At 41.5% G+C, this 17668-nt stretch overlaps 2 protein-coding genes and 1 long non-coding RNA gene across 5 annotated transcripts in view; 2 read left to right on the forward strand and 1 right to left on the reverse strand.

The window, feature by feature from the left end:
* DPY19L4 (dpy-19 like 4) overlaps positions 1-12364 on the forward strand; it is a 33148-nt gene extending 20784 nt beyond the window's left edge. For 2 of the 3 annotated variants that reach the window (XM_042035697.1, XM_042035698.1), the window contains exons 16-19: positions 1152-1234; positions 2948-3080; positions 3509-3667; positions 6367-11739. In XM_042035697.1, the coding sequence (XP_041891631.1) occupies positions 1152-1234; positions 2948-3080; positions 3509-3667; positions 6367-6531 (540 nt within the window). In that variant the 3' untranslated portion in view covers positions 6532-11739. Of the gene's footprint in view, positions 1-1151; positions 1235-2947; positions 3081-3508; positions 3668-6366 lie in introns of all 3 variants that reach the window. The other variant, XR_006017297.1, reaches the window with a different exon arrangement.
* LOC121668195 lies at positions 78-5513 on the reverse strand. Its single transcript, XR_006017299.1, has 3 exons — positions 5503-5513; positions 4057-4061; positions 78-158 (listed from the first exon to the last, which is right to left on the reverse strand). It is a non-coding gene; the product is annotated as an uncharacterized LOC121668195 (long non-coding RNA).
* Positions 12365-17076: 4712 nt separating the features above from the next.
* Positions 17077-17668, forward strand: part of LOC121668475 (neural-cadherin-like) — a 54705-nt gene continuing 54113 nt past the window's right edge. Inside the window, exon 1 of the mRNA XM_042036322.1 lies at positions 17077-17668. Coding sequence (XP_041892256.1) covers positions 17175-17668 — 494 coding nt within the window. The 5' untranslated portion in view covers positions 17077-17174.

Here is a 17668-nt window from a genome sequence, read left to right on the forward strand (position 1 = left end):
TGAAGGAGGTTCTCCTTGGGGTGGCAGTAGCAGTTCCTCTTCCCATCCATCTGTTTTGGGAGTAGTTCCAGTGTATGTGTAACAGCAGTGCTTCCAGCCCTGACACTAACATACAGCAGCTGCTCTTGTGCTGGTTGTAGACTGCTGTCACTCAACAGCTGAGTTGTCCAGGTAATGGGGGTGGAAACCCCTCAGTTAAAAGCAGGCTCCCACTTCTAACTGTCTGTCTACTGTGGCTGTCCCAAATAAGTTGTCCCTTTAGTCTGGCATAACCTGTAAACTTCATTCTTTTCCAAAAGAGCTAACATCCAGTAACTTTCACTTAGTTTTTACAACAGCATGTATATGTACCTGCTCCAGCCCCTCAAGGCTGGCCAGTTTCCAGCCATGCCTTTCTCAGATAAATGCTCCAAATGGTGCAAGGACCGACAAAATCTCCCTTCTTAGTAAAGGACCTCAAACCTGACAGGATAGGGAAGCCATGATGCAGGGTTGCAATCTGGCCTGGTTTGAAAGAGGTGGCATTCTATCTCACTTCACAGAATCCCTCCTTTTCCCAAAATGTTTTTCAAGAGCATGAACTGAGATATTCCACTTCTCAGAATGTAGTGTGCTTTCTTTCACTGCAGTGATTGGAGTCAGAAGCAAGTCCAGGGCACATTACCAGGGCTTCTCTAGGAAATTTCTTCTCTCTGGTCTTGCTTGCATGACACCTTTCCATCAAGTCACAACAGTCCACTCCCTCCTGCTCAAGCAGATTTACCATGAGAGATTTATCATCTTTTCGGTTCAGTGCCCGTATTTGTAGGCATTTGCATATGACCACCTGAACTATGGTTTTGATGCATTTAAGGCCATGTAATGTTTATGAATGTTGTTGCTGCTGTTTTTTAATTTACTTTTAATTATAAGTGTTCTAATAAAACAGAGAGTGATGAGAACTTCTGTTTAACATACTTACGGTGGAGAGGGTCTCCTGCTGTCAGGTAAGTAAGTGTAAGCTGAGTTTTGCAAAATACTCAAGCAAAAGTACCAGTCAGGAGGGAAAACTGTTGAAACCCATTTCTGTTGTGTCACTTAAAGCCTTAATGTAATGAGATGCTCTATAGATAATTTTTTTAACTGTAAGTAACCAAAAGCATTTCCATCAGTTTTTCCCTAGAATAATGACAGAGCTTACAGAACTGCAAGAATTCTATGATCCTGATACAGTAGAACTTATGACATGGATAAAGTAAGCATGAAGTCCAAAATTTCTGTTTTACTGCTTTTTGTAAGGGTACTTTTATCTCAGCAGTTTGTGGAGCTACCTCTATCAAGCTAGGTTTTCCCTTGCTAAGTCATTCAGTGATACATGGGGAAAGAAGTGTGTATTTTAAGTTTGGTATTGTTCCCATGAAAAGAAACAGGAGTTTATCATTGATTACAAGAGAAGATCCTGAAACACACAAGCAAGTCATATTTAATGTCATTGCAAGACCTTGTTTCCAAATAGAGGTGGAGATCTTCGTACTTGCTTCTTTGCACGCTAACTTTTCATTAGATTAGAGGATTCATATTGATTGTAATGCCAGCAGGGGACAAAAACACTGAAATGTTATGTGCCTGAGCCAATAAAAAGAAATGCCTGGATGTGAGGATTTAGAGACTTTTGTCAGGACACATGGAGAGGAACATATATGATTCACACTTCCCCTTTGACCACAGTGAGTATGGAGCTATGTTATATAGCTTGTACTGAACATATACACAGCGAATACCAAGTCAAGTTATTTTCACAGATATATTTTTCTTACCACCAGAAGTTTCAAAATTGCATTCTGCCTCATTCAATCTAACTTTGAACTATGTCATTAGGAACTGCACTTTTCTGAAAATTAGATCCCTTGTGTTCAGATAGCTTAGCTTTAACTGTATTTTTTTAGAATATTACTTTCTGTGTTTATGTAGTCTTTAATGTCAACCTGTTCGTCTTCAGAAAAGGCAAGGCTGGTAATTAGTGTTCCAGCCAATTTCTTCTTGTTGTGGTAGTAGTGTATGTTGTTTGTCACTGCTGTAGCTCTTCAAGGCAGCAAGTGGAATAATGCCAAGTATCTAATTGCTTTTATGTTAGTCTGCATATACTTCAAGTACATAATTAATCATGGTGAATTTCATTGAGATTCACCCAGCTCTGAGCAATTTGACTACCCTTATTTGTAGCAGCTGTTCTTGTTTTTAAAGAAAACAAAGATTTTTTTTTCTTCTTATGGATATACTTAGCTATTCATATTGAAATTTTAATTCAATGTCATTATTACAGAATATTTTCTTAAAGTCTTCTCTGATAATACAAATTTAATTTGAATTTTCTCTACTGAAGTTGCCAAAGTCTGTAATAAAGTGTGACAATGACTGTTTTCTTTCACTAATACAGAAATACAAATAGTCAAAAAATTATACCAAGCCCAGAAATATAATTGCTGTAGGCATTATTCTGTATGCTGACATTATTTTCTCATAGATTATGAAATACGTGGTCCTAGAGATCAAGTTACAACAATCACAAATTTTTCCCCTACAAGATAACATCACGTTGTTTCTCCTTCTACCTACCATCTCTCCCAAGCTTGTTTTGTCACGAGTTGGCAACCATTCAGAAAAGCAGTACTTGGATCCATTCCAGGCCCACTCTGAATGGTGCTTGGTGGATTGCAAGGAGGAGAGACCAACCATCAGCCCTTGCCCCAGCAGGAACCCTTCCTTTCAAACTCCATATTGCTCCAGGTCTGAGCTTTCCCTGGCAAGGAAGGTACTGCCACAGCAATGCCATCACCAGTTGTAATTAGACCCCCAATGATATCTTCATGTACTCCATTCTGCAGCACACTAACAGATCCCACAGTGTATTAAATTGTTTTGATGAGTGCATGCAGTACTCACACGTGTGTTGGTGTTGCTTTTGCAGACGACAGGCTCCTGTGGCTGCAGTGTTTGCAGGCAGCCCACAGCTCATGGGTGTGATTAAGCTCTGTACAGGATGGACGGTGTCGAGTTTGCCTTTGTATAATGATGATGATCTTCTGAAAAGAAATGAGAATGTAAGTATCCAACTCCATAAATGTGGCATCTCACAGAAACTGTGTTCCTCTTCACCCAAAAGTAATGAAAAAAAAAATCAAATGTATTACAAGGGAAGAGGACACAGGAGTCCAGCAGACATGGATTATCAAGTAGATTGTCAGTACTTCACTCTGCACAGAAACAATATCAAAATATTATTTCCAAAGACTTTTCAGGCCACTTGGAGTATGTAAGATGAGAACTTACCATCAGTAGAGACAAATACTTCCCATTCAGCTGGCTATTTCCTCACTTTTGGGAGATTTCAAAACCAAACTTTTTATATCTTGGTGTGTCCATACCATTTGTTATTGCAGATAGGTCATTGTTGGGGGTGTGTGTGTGTCCCAGTATCTAAGTTACCCCTGATTTTTGCATGGCATGAACATGTTTTCTTAATTTACAGATTTATCAGATCTACTCAAAGAGGTCAGCAGAGGACATTTATAAGATACTCACATCTTACAAAGCCAACTTTCTGGTTATTGAAGATTCAATTTGCAATGAAGTGGGACCTGTAAGAGGATGTAGAATTAAAGATCTGTTGGATATTGCTAACGGTCATGTAAGTATCGGTGAGAAAAAATGAATGTTTGAATGCATAAATAATTAAATTAAAAACAAATCTTATAATGCTGGTCTTATTTTTCTTATTGTAATTGACGTGTAGACAAAGACTCAAATTTTAAAAGTGATCAGTTAAGTTTTGGACTGCTGTTTCTTAAACTTGTAATCTTATCCAATACTATTAACTGCCCTAATCCCTCCTAACAGATGAGTATCTAGCTGTGCTGCTTTTCAGCCAATCATTAAGTACCATTAACTATATATAAATGTTCAAGACTGACATCTGAAGAGGTAATTACAAAAGCAGTGAAGTCCTGCCTCAGAAGGCATTCTTTATTAGCTTTGAAGATGAAATACTAAAATGGATGCACTCAGTTTTAGAAGAACTCTGGCTGGGGTTAGGACCAGCCTGCTATTTAGTTCAGTGCAGCCTGTTTGGTTCTGATGAGGGTGCAAGTCTATTTAGTTCGGCTTTGCAGATAGGTTAGCACACCAATAGATAGTTTAAACCACATCTGGTAGAAAGACTGGTTGAGTAAACTGCACCATGAATGCTGCTTCGGTCATTGCCATGTTCTGTCTCTTTGGCTGTTGTTAGTGCTGCTCTTGCTGCTGAAGGAGGGAGTAAGATGGGGTTTATAAGGTGATCTCACTCCACTTGTTCATTGGCTTCCTGGAAATCCGCAAAAATTTTGATTTTATAAAGGCGGGGAGTGGCCTTGAACTCGCTTAGAGTTTCATTGCTTGTTCTCAGGTCAACAGGAAAGAGGGAGTCACCAGTTACTTCTAAGCAATCACAGGTTACCTACATTTAGTTGGTTTCCTGTCCAAGAAGGAACTTAAGCACCTATTTGACATCAGAGTCTAGTGTGTGTTAACTATACCAAGTGAATCCTTGGTTTGAATCTTTTCCTTTTCTTAAATGGGGAAGACATACATATGCTTCCTGTATATAGTCTTACGTTCCTTTCTTCAGGAAAAATCCAAGCTGTTAATCTGTGTTAATTATTTTATAAGCTCTACTTTTGATGAAACATTGTTCAAAACTTGTAATGCAAGGATTTTATTCCTGTAGCTGCTTTGTCTTGAGGGAGTAATTTATAGGAGTGGTATGTTACATGGGGATTATTCTGTATATCCCCAGGAATCTACAACTGGTATCAGTTTCAGTTCTAGGTTTCCTAACTACTTTATCCATGAAGGATATTGTCTCAATTTTTCTATTAACTTCCTTACCATTGCTGAAATCTATTCTTTCTTTCTTTGTCTTGCTGCTAAAATCATGTATGCTGTGATTATTCCAGGATATATATTGTGTATATATATATATATATATATAGTATATATACAGGATATATATTGTATATACTGTACCATAACTAGAGTGTGTGTGTGTGAATAACCTCCATCGTTGTTAATCAGCTCATGTCACCTCTCAGTTTCTTCTCAGATCTGTATTTGCATGAGTAAGTTCCTGTTTCCTCTTCACACTTAGGATCTCCACTGGAGCGGTTAACCACAATTTGAGGATTCCATACCCTCATACCCCTGCATCTCTCATCTCCATGCTTCCTGCGTGCTTCTCTCTTGCACATAAGCTTGATAATCCTTCTTGTGTTTTTTTGTTGTTGTTGTTGTTGTTTTGGGGGGAGTGGTTGGTTTGGGTATGTTGGGGTTTTTCTCAGACATAGTTTATTCTGGAAAGTTACTAAAGTGTATTGTCTCAGGAAGCTTTAAACAAATCTCTCAGTTTGCTTGCTAACAAAAATTGTCTAAGTCATACTGGAAGATTATCAAGACATTTCAAAGTAGTGGAGGCTAGTGCATACGTACTTGGAGACTGCAACTGCAGCATTTACTTATTCCCAAAGTAAGTGAGACAGTGGACAGTGTGTTATGCTGTTATGTTGACAGGTCTGTGGGTGTGTTTTGAATTGCTGTGTTTAAGAAGATAAGTACTATTTTCTAGCTTGTGCTATATCCTATAGTCCTAGTCCAATATCTTGTTTCTGACACTGGCTGAGAGCATAGGTTTACTGATAGGGAAAGACAAATGTTTTCCAGCAGTCTGTTGCTGAAGGCCTGTAGCTCAGGGCAATTATCTTTGTGTTTGGCAGCCACTGGTGGATTTTTCTTCATGAGTTTGTCCTACCACCTTTTTTTGAAACCATGTAAATTTGTGCCATCAGAAGGAATTTCTGATGAAGGGATTTCTTCAGGGATATCAGACAGTAGATGCTGAAACAGTTTGCTTCCAAGTCAATTGGTTGGCATTTGTAGGGCAATGTGTGTGTCTTTGGTCTTTATTAGGTATGTCAAACTTACTTGGCCTGGAAAAGGTAGTTCAGATTTTCCTTTCCTTCATACTGGTATGCCCTGTGCCAGTCAGGTTTGAACTACTGGGTAAATGGGGCATGTGGGTAATTTCCACTGCTGTTGTTCTTTGTAGTATGAATGAAGTACACTGGTTTTAATATCCGTTACCTTGACAAAGGGAGTAATTCACAAAGACTATTTTAGGTGGTTAAACAAATTATATGGAAGTGTGTTTTCAGTTTATTGGAACTGTACAATGTGGAAATTAAATGTCTATCATAAACAAAATTTACAGAATATGAAAGTTAATTAAATGTACAGAATTACACTCTGTAACCACTTTTCTTCAGTACTTTAATTAGGTCTTTTTCTTTCTGACAGGTGGTTTGTGAGGAAGGTGACAACTATGCCTACTCAAAATATGGACGGTTTTGTCATGAAATCAAAATGAACTATTCTCCATATGTGAATTATTTCACTCGAGTATACTGGAATAGATCCTACTTTGTATATAGAATCAACACTGTGATATCCTTCCAGTCATGAAAAAGCATGCAAGCTTCTTTCTGAGGATTGATTGTGAATGAATTTCAGTTGGAAAAGTTCCTTTTGATCAAGGAAGTTTATTTTTGCAGATAGATGTGCACACATACAGTGTACTGACGGCTTTATTTTACCAAACTGAAATTCTTTGATCCACAGATCAGCAGACACATATTCCATCCTTGAAGGAAACGGGAATATTTATCAATTTTACAGTCTCTACAATGTGTTACAGTCTTCCATGTTTTTAGCTTTTTCTTCCCATTATAAATGATCTTAATCCTCATGTAAATGGGATTTCTAACTTCAGCATTAGAGAGCTGATGTGCATAGACTTCAGTAAATACAGAAAAATTATTTAAAGAGCTCATTTAAGTCATGTAGCTTTTATTTTTTAGCCAGAAAGCAATCAATATCCTAAGTCTTTCCAAGTAAGTGTTTGGATTTTTAGTTTGGGGTTTCTTTTTATTGTGTTTTAATTCTTCCTGTCTTCCATGGTAAACATTTCTGTGTTTATCAAACACACATTTATACACCTTATGTGTAGCTGTATAGTTTGTATAAATCAAATAAGGAAGATTTTACCTAAACCACCCTTCCATAGATTAAGGCACTGATATCTGCATTGTTGTCTGTGTTGTCCACAGAGACATGTTGGTGGAAATGCTAGGAATTAGACCTAGCAATAGGAGCTGACAAGCTCAGATCTTCAGGAAAGATCTTGTCTTCAGCATTTTTCCACACTTAAGTGTGTATGTGTGTATGCATAAGTGTGTCTTTCTCGGCAGCCACCAGAATGGGCCAGTATACCGCAGTATGCCATACTTGTTTTCAGGCAAGTGTAGCAGGACAACCAGGTTTGCTACTGAGACTTCTGCACTTCGGTTTTACCCCCTCTGTGTGTGTGCTGGTATATGTGTGTGTGGAGAGGGATGGGTGATACTCATTTCGTTCAACTTATTATGCAATAGCTATATTAAGATAGTGCCATAACTGTCATTTAAAACACTATAATCACCACCATTAATGAATAATGGTACAGATGTTCATAGCTATTTTTATATCAATTATGCAAATACACAGATCTTTGAAAATTTGGGAAAGTACTCTGCAGTTTTGCTTCCCTCTAAAATTTGTCTTTGTTATATGAGCCCCTTTGCCTCTACAACTCTTTTTTCTTAACAAATTATCTGTTCATCCTCTTTGTTGCTGGCTGATAGACTTTCAGGAGAATGAATGATGTTTTAATTCCAACTCTGGGCCTAAACCTAGTGTTGAGAATGGAAAATCCAATAAAAGGTAACAGTAGCTTTGCTTAACATAGGTGTAACTGGAAAAAAAGCCAGGACTAAGTTTTGGAAGAAGCTGCTCACCCCTTAGGAGTTACCTGTAGTTACAAATTCATGTAACACCTGGCCCAGAGACCAGTCTATCAGGCATGTGGAAATGATTCTTTGGAGCCCAGATGTCTTTAATGAAGGATCTGGCAGGATAGGATGAACCCTCAGCTGAAAAATCTGCAAACCATCCTGCAAGTGGAAGCTGCAAAACAATCCTTTCTGCAAATCAGAGATTTTAACTCTGAAATTAGAAACTGCAGCATGTTGTTGTATGTGCGTGATTCTTCTCTGCTCTATGCAGATACACTTGCTTACTTTACACTGACACGTAGTGCTGAGATTTTTTTAAAACTTGTTATCACTTTTGGAGTGATTTAAAAGAAAAAAAGCTTTATTGTTGTAAAAGCCGACATGTCTGTAATCTGTTTTTTACTTTCAGTTATATTTTTAGGCCTATGAGTCTTGACAAAATGTTAAATTATGCGGGTTTTTTTAAACCAATGTTCAGATAAATCCATCAAATGTACAGGATGTTGTCACTGAGAGAAACATTTACCAGTATAACTGAGTTACAAGTTTTAAGTAAATATCCTTTCTGGGCATACAGGCATCATGTTGGGGGTAGTGTGTACCTGTGTGTCTGCTGGAGTGCAGGCTGCATTTATTTGCTTGTGCACAAGTCCATGTTTTACTGCACTGGGCTGTTTCTGACTACTCCATTACTGGATACCAACAGAAGCTCATGTATTAACTAGAGCTATGGCAGGCCTGCAGGAACCCCCTCTGTATGTGTGGATATAGATGTAATACTTGGAAGGAAGTTTCGAGTTCCTTTTCCAATTTAAGTTTGTTTGAATCACTGTCAAGGAATTACATGTCTGTGTGTCGGTCATTTAATCTCTTGAAGTTAGTAATTCATGAATATCACTTCATATCAGCAATAAAGCATTCCAGGTAGCAAACTTCAGGGTTACAGCTGTACTTGGGTAGATGAAGTCGCAGAGCTTATGGCTTCATGCCTTAGACTGCCATGCCAGGATGCAACATTCAACTGTCCTTGACTGCCTGTTGTGTTTTACTGCACTGTTGTGTTACCATGTAGAATGTAGTTTGAACACCTACATGTAGAGCACACATATTAAGAAAACCACAAATGAGGTCACCCACACACCTAAACAAAACTGTCTTGTAGCACGTTGGCCTTCATACATGTTTAAATGAACGAGTTGAATTTTATTTGAACTGTGATATAGGTATTGTTATTAGTTTTGTCATACTTTTTAAGATGTATTCTTGATACTTCAATTGATTCTGCTTTAGGAGAATCATTTAAGATTTTTACCTTGCTTTTTATATTAGAGAAAATTATATTGCAACACCATTGGCACAGCAGCCTTAAGTAAGAGAAGGAGCCTTTTATTTGGGAGAACATTGTGGTTGTTCCTGTAAAAAGGCATAACTAAAACGAGTGACTGAAAGAATCATGTCTTACAAAGAAAGTGAATGAATTTCTTATCCAGCTACAGCTAGCAAAAATGTTGTTTGATCTCCAGCTTCTGTGAAAAATAATAAGTTCCAGTGATATCCCTCATTGGGACAACAATAGGGCATAATTACACCAGACTTGTGCAGACAACCCTGGTTTGGCTTTCAACCAGATCACAGGTTTAACTCCCTGAAAGGGTTGTGAGAAAGTTTTACAAATTTTGATCTGCTTTGCTGTAGATGTTGCAATTCAGTTGAAACATGTGCCTTGCAAGCTTTTATTAAACAAACAAAAACCTCAATTCCTGTTTCTTTTTGTGAAGATTTTTTTTTTAAATTCCTGTCCCTCTGATTTCTAGAGTTTCTGTTGTGTCTTAATATGCCAGCCTCTGAGGATGCCCGAGTCCTAAGTAGTGCAGCGCAATGTGTGCCAGCCATCTAACAGCTGTTCACTGGGAAGAATGAGAATTTGCATAGCAATTTGTGTGGCTATTTTGCTGGCTTATTTCCTCCTTCACATCTCCAATTTCTGATATACTTGATCTTAATAAATGCAAAAAAAAATACCTTGAAAGAATAAATTAGTATAGTATTTTCAGGCATCCACCTGTTATCCTTAGACTTGTGAATTAAAGTTTGACCAACCCACAGCTAAACTAACATGCACAGTTTTGTCTTAACCTTAAAAAAATGCTCTTTCACTTCCTGAATTACCACATACTTGAACTCAGATTTGACAGGAGATGCTTGAGACTAAGGAAATGTATTTCTGACCATTAACTTCTATTCATATTATTTAAAAAAACATTGATTTTATTTCTTCTGAGGTAAATGGAAATACAGTTTAATACAACACAGTCTTAAATACAGTTTCCATGGGAGTGGGAATGAGGAGAAGATACACAAATGTGAAAGAAAGAGGGCCAAAAGGTTTCACAGGCACTGAAAATTCTTCCAACTATTTGCTCTGGTGGCATTACTATTTACTGAAAGGTAGAGGCTAGGGACCAAGTCTTGTTCTTACAACCTCATTTTCACTAAGTCCTCTGCAAGTGTCCATACCTTGTGACATTCCATCAGCTTTTTCACGCAATTCACATGAAAAGGAACTGCAAGATCAGGTTGTAGGGATTGTAAGGTGTCCCTGAAATACTTTCTAAAACTTCATATAACCTGTCCTTCAACCACAACTCCAACTGGAGAAAGCATAGGCTGTGCTTGTGAATGCGTGGGTGTGTGCACACATGATGTGTTTGCATTTAGAGGTGTCTGTTTTACTATTGTGTTTTGGAGATGGAATGAGCAACTTCTTTTATCACTAGTGGTGATTGAATCTGTAAGTCTGCTAAAGATTGATGGGCAGGTGGACACTGGAGTACTGTGGTACTGGAGATGAAAGAGAAGCAGAAGTTTATTTCAACACAAGCAATATTTCATGTGAAATAATAACATAAATCTGCATAATCACGCTTTAATAGTCTTTTAAAAACCGAACTTTAGAGGGGAAAAAAAGTGGGAATTCGAAGACATACAGCATGTGTTATCTTAATAATCTTTTCTACTTCATCATTACAGCTAAAAAAACAATTATTAACAAACATTATGTTGCTGCACTCTAACAATGCCAAATGCAGAGCTAGTGATGCCTAAAGATCTTTTGAATTGTTTGTACCTCAACAATGAATTTAAATGTAATTAATCCAGCAGTGGTTTTGGTTTCAGCACAGTTAAGTGTATGTATTTCTGCCTTTCAAGTGATGTTTAAGGTTACCTATTTAATTCGATGGGACAGAACGTTTAAATACTTTCAAAGTTTCAAACTTGTTTACTTCAGTAATACAGAAGAATTATTGGTGGTGCTTTACTTGTTAACAGTGATGTTCAGCAGTAGTGTGTATGGCATATGGACTTATCTATGTGCAGCTATTTAATAACAAGTCTAGAATACAATTGCTTTTGTCCTGTTTGTTGTCTTGGATGGTTTTTTATCAAAATAATGTATACATAGTAAATATTTTTCTCTTGTAACAAGTTTTTTTTCTGTGGAAAAAAAATTAATAAAAGCCAAGCCCAGAAAGTGTGGATTGTTTGGGACACAAACCATTTTATCCTTTGAGAAATCAAGGGAAGACTGTACAGCATAGCTCAAATGTCTGTCTTGATGAGCAGCATAAACAGTCTTGCAACTCTTGATGACAAGCAGCCTGCTCAGACTGGATCCATATGTCGTGCTGACTCTGACTGCCTGTTGAGACATACTTGTGTGAGGATGAACAGCAAAATATGAGCTGCTTCATATGGAATTACTGAACTCTGTGACTTTCTCCCTAAAGATCTTCCTACAGCAAGCATGTCACCTGGAAATAAATTGCTATGCAACGTCAAATGCCAACTGATTTAATTTTTTTTAATCTACTAATGTATTATCTGCCTTGAATTTTTACAGATCATGATTACATATTTTGGAGCCCTCTATTTTTTTATACTATATTATTAGTAGAAATCTTTGAATGCAGATTACTTTGTAGTAATTTAGCATGTAATAATACAAAAATCTTGATATTATTTTAGTTAAATTCCAAAGACAGTAGAAATACCCTACGGAGCACTTCTCCAAAAACAGATCATTTACCACCTAAAAAAAATTATGTACTTACATCTTTAATTAATACTGATTCTGAGTTTGAGCATTTATCAAACTGCTTTGTTTTAGGCTAGTCAGGAAATGAGCTGATGTTGAAGTATTCAAGTTTAGCCATTCAAGCAGCCAAGCTTTGTGGTTGCTTAGCTCAAAGGGGAAATGGAGCTTCCTGGCAGCATGAAATTCATGTTGGTGTTTGTCTATTCTTCTGTGCCTTTATGCAAAACTGAGACCGTGGTAACTAGCTGTGAAACAGAGAACATTCTAGTCTATATAATAGAATTGTATTGATATATGTCTACAAATAGATGTTTATGTTTTATGTGAGTGTGTATCTCTACAAAATATATATTCTGTTTATAATCAATGATTCAGTGGTGTTAGGTGAAATTACTATTGGTTTGGATTATTTTCCACTTAAATAGTAGTTCTGCAATCTGTTTGTAGGACCTAGTTTCCCAGAATTTCCCATTTTTGCAGTGACCCAGCTTACCATACTTCGATCCCTGTATGCTTTCAGGTTGTTTGGGTAATGAATGTGACGGGCATTTTTTAATAGTGATGAGATGAGATGCATCTTGTTATGGATTAAACTGCGTATATAGAATATACAAACATTAAGCAATCCTGAGTATTACAGAACTACTCAGTAGGTTATAACGTACTATCAGTACATACATTTACTTTCAGAACTTTGAGCAGCTTTACAATGCCTTGGAATTTCTTCCTGTTTCACATTTACAACTGTACTGTCTGCTGTCAAGCCATGACTGCTGCTGGCACTGTACTGAGTAGTAATAGAGAGACCCAAAACGTGTTAAGGCTGACTTTATTTTTAAACTGCAGTAAATACCAGAATATTCTGTAAGGTGAGGGTGAATATAAAGTGATGCCTTAAGCCATTCTCCCCTCTGAAGTAAGTTGAAAAAGGATGGGTAAGAATGCAGCTCCCTTCTTCACTGCCTCACGTTACACTCTCTGTGAGACTGAGTGCAGGAGCTGTGGTCTCCCCAGAGTAACTGCTGGCTGCACCTGTGGTTTCTGTGGCTGATCTGACTTCAATTCTGGGCAATAAGACAAAATCACTGCAGCAGCAGTGATTAAACTATTTATGCAATTTTAGAAAGGTGCATTAAAATCAAGCCTGTTTTTAATTTCATAATGAAAACCTATTTCTGAAACACACACACAGTCATTTCCATCTATTTCAGCATTGTTAGCACATGGATAAATGCTGCTCCTTTTTTTTTTCTTTCCTTTTTTTTCTTTTTTTCTCCTCCCAGTTTGGCCCATTTTATGACAATCTGAGCTGTAGTCTGAACTGCTGTTTTCATTCCAGGGATTTGGCCTCAGAATGGCAGTTCTTAGATTTAGTGATTGCAGTTCACAGTCCTCAGTTCGCTGTATCACCTTTGCTTAAGAAGAACCCTGAAACTAAATTTCACTATGATTCTTTGGCAATAGAAGCTGACAGTGTCCAGAAGATATCTGTGTTGGTTTAGACAATATCTAAGGAGCTTATTTATTTGTATTTATTTCTTGTCTATGTTGTTTCCTATTGAAGCCAAGAACCATTTCCAGTATCTTTACTGAGATGACCTCTTGGTCATCTTGGATTAACACCGTATCAGTCTCTGGATTCTTCAGTTTTGCAGGAACAGACACGTTCCTTTGGAAAATTTGGCTACACTCAAGTATGTTTGCATCTCTTTAAATTGTAGGGCAGGATTTGTGTCCACAAATATCTTTATACATTTGTTTTGTAATCACACAGGTTTTGTGTAATTGGATGTTGAATATAACAGTGCTAGTGAGTATCCACTGGGTGAGCTTGGCTCTGGTTCCGCACTGTAAGGTGTGCCCTAAGTTCTGGAAATGGGAGTGACATGCAGGAGAAGCCTGAATTTTCATCACCAAGATGCTGTGTTAATGTATTAGAAATACATGGGTTCATAGATGGGAGGGAATACTGTGAATAATATCCAGTCTCTATCTTCACAGGCTGTAGAGGAAACTGGATATTTTTAAGTGCTTGAATAGAAGAGAATAGAAAGGGTAGTGTGTCCTGTAATGTAGGCTAAAAATGGGAACTTGATTTTGAGAGGATTTCATTTGCTTGTTGAAAGTTGTGTAAGGATGCAACACACTTCAGAAGAGGGAATGCTGTGCTGTGTCTCCATACAGATCTGAGCTTGTCCTAAGCTGAACACTTGTTTGCATGGTCTGGCTGGCTCTTTAAGTGTTTTAAATTAATGAGCTTTCTAGTGCCTTTGTGAAGGAAGGAATTAGTGCACAAAGAGTAACCATAATATACTCAAAGCTTGCTATAGCTCATTAACCATGGATGGATCTTGATGGTTACTTTCATGTTGTTACTGGTAAACCATTCTGTAAAACTACTTGGTTTTACTTTTTGCCTTCCCAGTCTGAGATCTTGCATTGTGCCAAATTTTAGAAGCTATCACCCCTTCACCTTGATGGGGTAAAAAATAAAGACTGAAAGCTTGTAATAATGGGATGTGATCTCCCAGCAATTACCTCTCCTTAAAACTGGTAATTCCCTGGGTGGTGCAGGTGCAGGTCTAGCAGTTGGTTGTCACCTTTGACTGTTGCCCGTAATATTTGACTAAATGTATTGGTTTTGCACAGCCTGGGTTTTGGTAGCGGAGGGGCCACAGGGGTGGCTCCTGTGAGGAGCTCCTGGAAGTTTCCACCATGTCCAGCAGAGCCAATGGCCGATGGCTCTAAAGATGGACATGCTGCTGGCCAAAACTGGGCCAATGAGAGAGGTTGGTAACGCGTTTGTGATGACGTATTTAAGAAGAAAACCAAAACAAAGTCATAAGATTTTGGATTCTAGTCAGAGAAGAGGAGGAGGTGAGAACATGTGAGGGAAAACAACATGGCAACACCAAGGTCAGTGCAGAAGGAGGGGGAGGAGGTGCTCCAGGTGCTGGAGCCGAGGTTCCTCTGCAGGCCGTGGTGAGGACCATGGTGCAGCAACTGTGCACCTGCAGCCCATGGGGATCCACGGGGGACGCAGAGATCCACCCGCAGCCCGTGGGGGAGGTGCCCACGGTGGAGCGGGTGGATGCCTGGAGGAGGCTGTGATCCAGTGGAAGACCCGCTGGAGACAGAGGGCCCCGCTTCCAGGCTGGAGCAGCCTGTCCTTGGAGGACTGCACCCCGTGGAAAGAGAGACCCACGGCGCAGCAGTTTGGGAGGGCTGTGGGCCCGTGGGAGGGGCTCACGCTGCAGCAGGGGCGGTGTGGCTGCTGCCTGTGAGGGTGGACCCACGCCGGACAGGTCCTGTGGGAGGGACCCCACGGTCGCACAGGGGAAGGACTCCTCTCCCGGAGCAGCGGAAAGAGATCTCGGTGATGAAGTGACCAAACCCCCATGCCCTGCCTCCCTGTGCTGTTGGGGGGAAGGAGAGAGCGGCTGGGGGCGGGGGGGAGGAAGGTGTTCCAAGGGCTTATTTTACTTCTCATTATCCTCGTCTGATTCTGTTAGCAATAAATTCCCTGTGTGACTTTAAGTTAAGCCGGTTTTGCCCTTGAAGTGTTGTTTTTTGGGTTTTTTTAATCCCGGTCCTTAACTCATGGAGCCTTTGTTAACTTTCTTTCTCTCCTCTGCCCAGCTGTGCCAGGGGAGGGTGAGCAAGTGATTCTCATGAGTGCCTGGCACTGGGCCAGTGTCAAACCTCGACACTAAAGATGAGTGAAATGTGTTCTGGCTTTCTTGAGCAGAGCTTCACTTCCAGCCTAGATATGTCATCACCGAAGTTACAACACAGCTGGCGACAAACACCCTTGCCTTCCTAACAACCTTCTAGTAAAACTAGCAAGCCTGTTCGAAGCAGGAAGAGGGAGCATTTTTGATGGAGCAACACCTCACACAGTTTGACCAGCTGGATGTGGAAGCTCTGCAAAAGGCTGTTCCTGAGCTGTTACCATCACTATGTGAAGGGAGATGCTCTTGTTCTTGTTTATTGACAAGAAGATGCGGCTGGGAACTTGTGCTTGGAGCACTGAGAAAATGAGTACTGTTTGGTTTGATGAGTAGTGGGGAGTGATTGACACTGGAGTGTTCTGGCTTGTATTCACACTTCCATTGATCACAGATTAACCAGAGCAATGAGTTCCATGCCCAGATTGTTTTATGCATGTTTAGTGGGACTGATGTGTTCGCTTGGTGCATTCAGAAGGACAATTTCACTCTTGCTCTCAACAACAGCACACACAGTTCTTGTCCCAAAAATATTGCATCTTTCCTGAAGGAGCAGCAACCTGAATGTGCACTTCTGAGAGGCTGTGCTTCCAAGACAAGCCCAACTTACAACAGAGAAGCGTATCTGCTGGGTGACAATTACTCTCCAATGATTCAAGTGTCCCAAGGTCCACTCTCCTTTATGCAATAGTGGTTTCTTCCTGTTTCTCTTATGGTGGTTCCTGTAGCTTGGCTGGGTGGGTTTTTTCCATACAGGCTCAGGAGAGTGACAGATTGCCCATTTTCCCCCAAGTGGGGGCCGCCCCCCCCCCGGGAAGCAAAGTTCATCCTGTGCCTGCTCAGCTTGCAGAAGAGCGGGAGGGAGCAGCTGGATGCATGTGGTGCTTTGACCCCGGCTGAATGCCGGGCACCCACCAAAGCTGCTCTGTCACTCCCCTCTGCAACTGGACAGAGGAGAGAAAATATAACAAAAGGTTCACGAGTTGAAACAAGGACACGGGAGATCACTCACAGATTACCCTCACGGGCAGTGTGAAATGGGAGAAGATGAGGAATTTGCGAGACGACGTTGTGGCCTTTGCCACGGAATAGGGGAAGATGAGAAATTTGCACCTCAGCGTTGTGCGCTTTGCCACGGGCGGGCTCCCGGCTGGACCACGCAGGGCGGGCTCGCTCCGTCCCCGCCCACGGCCGTGACTGGCCGCGGGACGGGCCAGGGCTGCCCGTGCCGTGGGTGCCCGCGGCGGGAGTAGCGCAGAGTCGGGCTGCGCTCCGCTCGGCGGGATGGGCCGGGGCCGGCGGGGCGGCTGCGGGCTGCTCCCGGTCCTGCTGCTGCTGCCGCTGCTCGGCGGGGCGGCGGGGTCCGGGTGCGGGGGCTTCCCCCGCCTGCTGCGCTTCTCCGGGCAGGTGCCCGAGAACAGCCCGGCGGGGACGCGTGTGCGGGGCTTGCGGATGCCGCTGCGGGGGCTGCTGTGCCCCGGGGAGCCGGCCGGGGAGTGGGCGCTGGAAGGCGACGGCGCCTCCCGCTTCTCCCTCCAGCGGCGGCCCGGCGGCGGCCGGGGGCTGCTGCTGCTCCACACGGCCGAGCCCCTGGACCGGGAGGCGCAGCCCGAGTACGAGCTCCGGCTGCGGCGGCGGGCGGGACGGTCCCCCCGGCAGGCGCTGCTGCGGGTCCGGGTCCTGGACCGCAACGACCACCGGCCGCGGCTGCCGCCGGCGCGGCCGCTGGAGGTGGACGAGCTGGTCCCGCTGGGCACGGAGGTGGCCCGGCTCCGCGCCTCGGACGGCGACGAGGGCGCCAACGCGCGCCTCACCTACCGCTCCTGGCCGCCGGGCGCCGGCAGCCGCCTGCTCTTCGTGGTGCCCCGCAGCGGGCAGGTGCTGACCGTGGGCTCGCTGCTGGGGCTGCGCCGGCTCCGCCTCTGCGTGGCGGCTCTGGACCACGG

This window comes from Corvus kubaryi, unplaced genomic scaffold (assembly GCF_017639235.1).
Source record: "Corvus kubaryi isolate FWS band 111438036 unplaced genomic scaffold, C.kubaryi_AGA036_p1.0 37385, whole genome shotgun sequence".
NCBI lineage: Eukaryota > Metazoa > Chordata > Aves > Passeriformes > Corvidae > Corvus > Corvus kubaryi.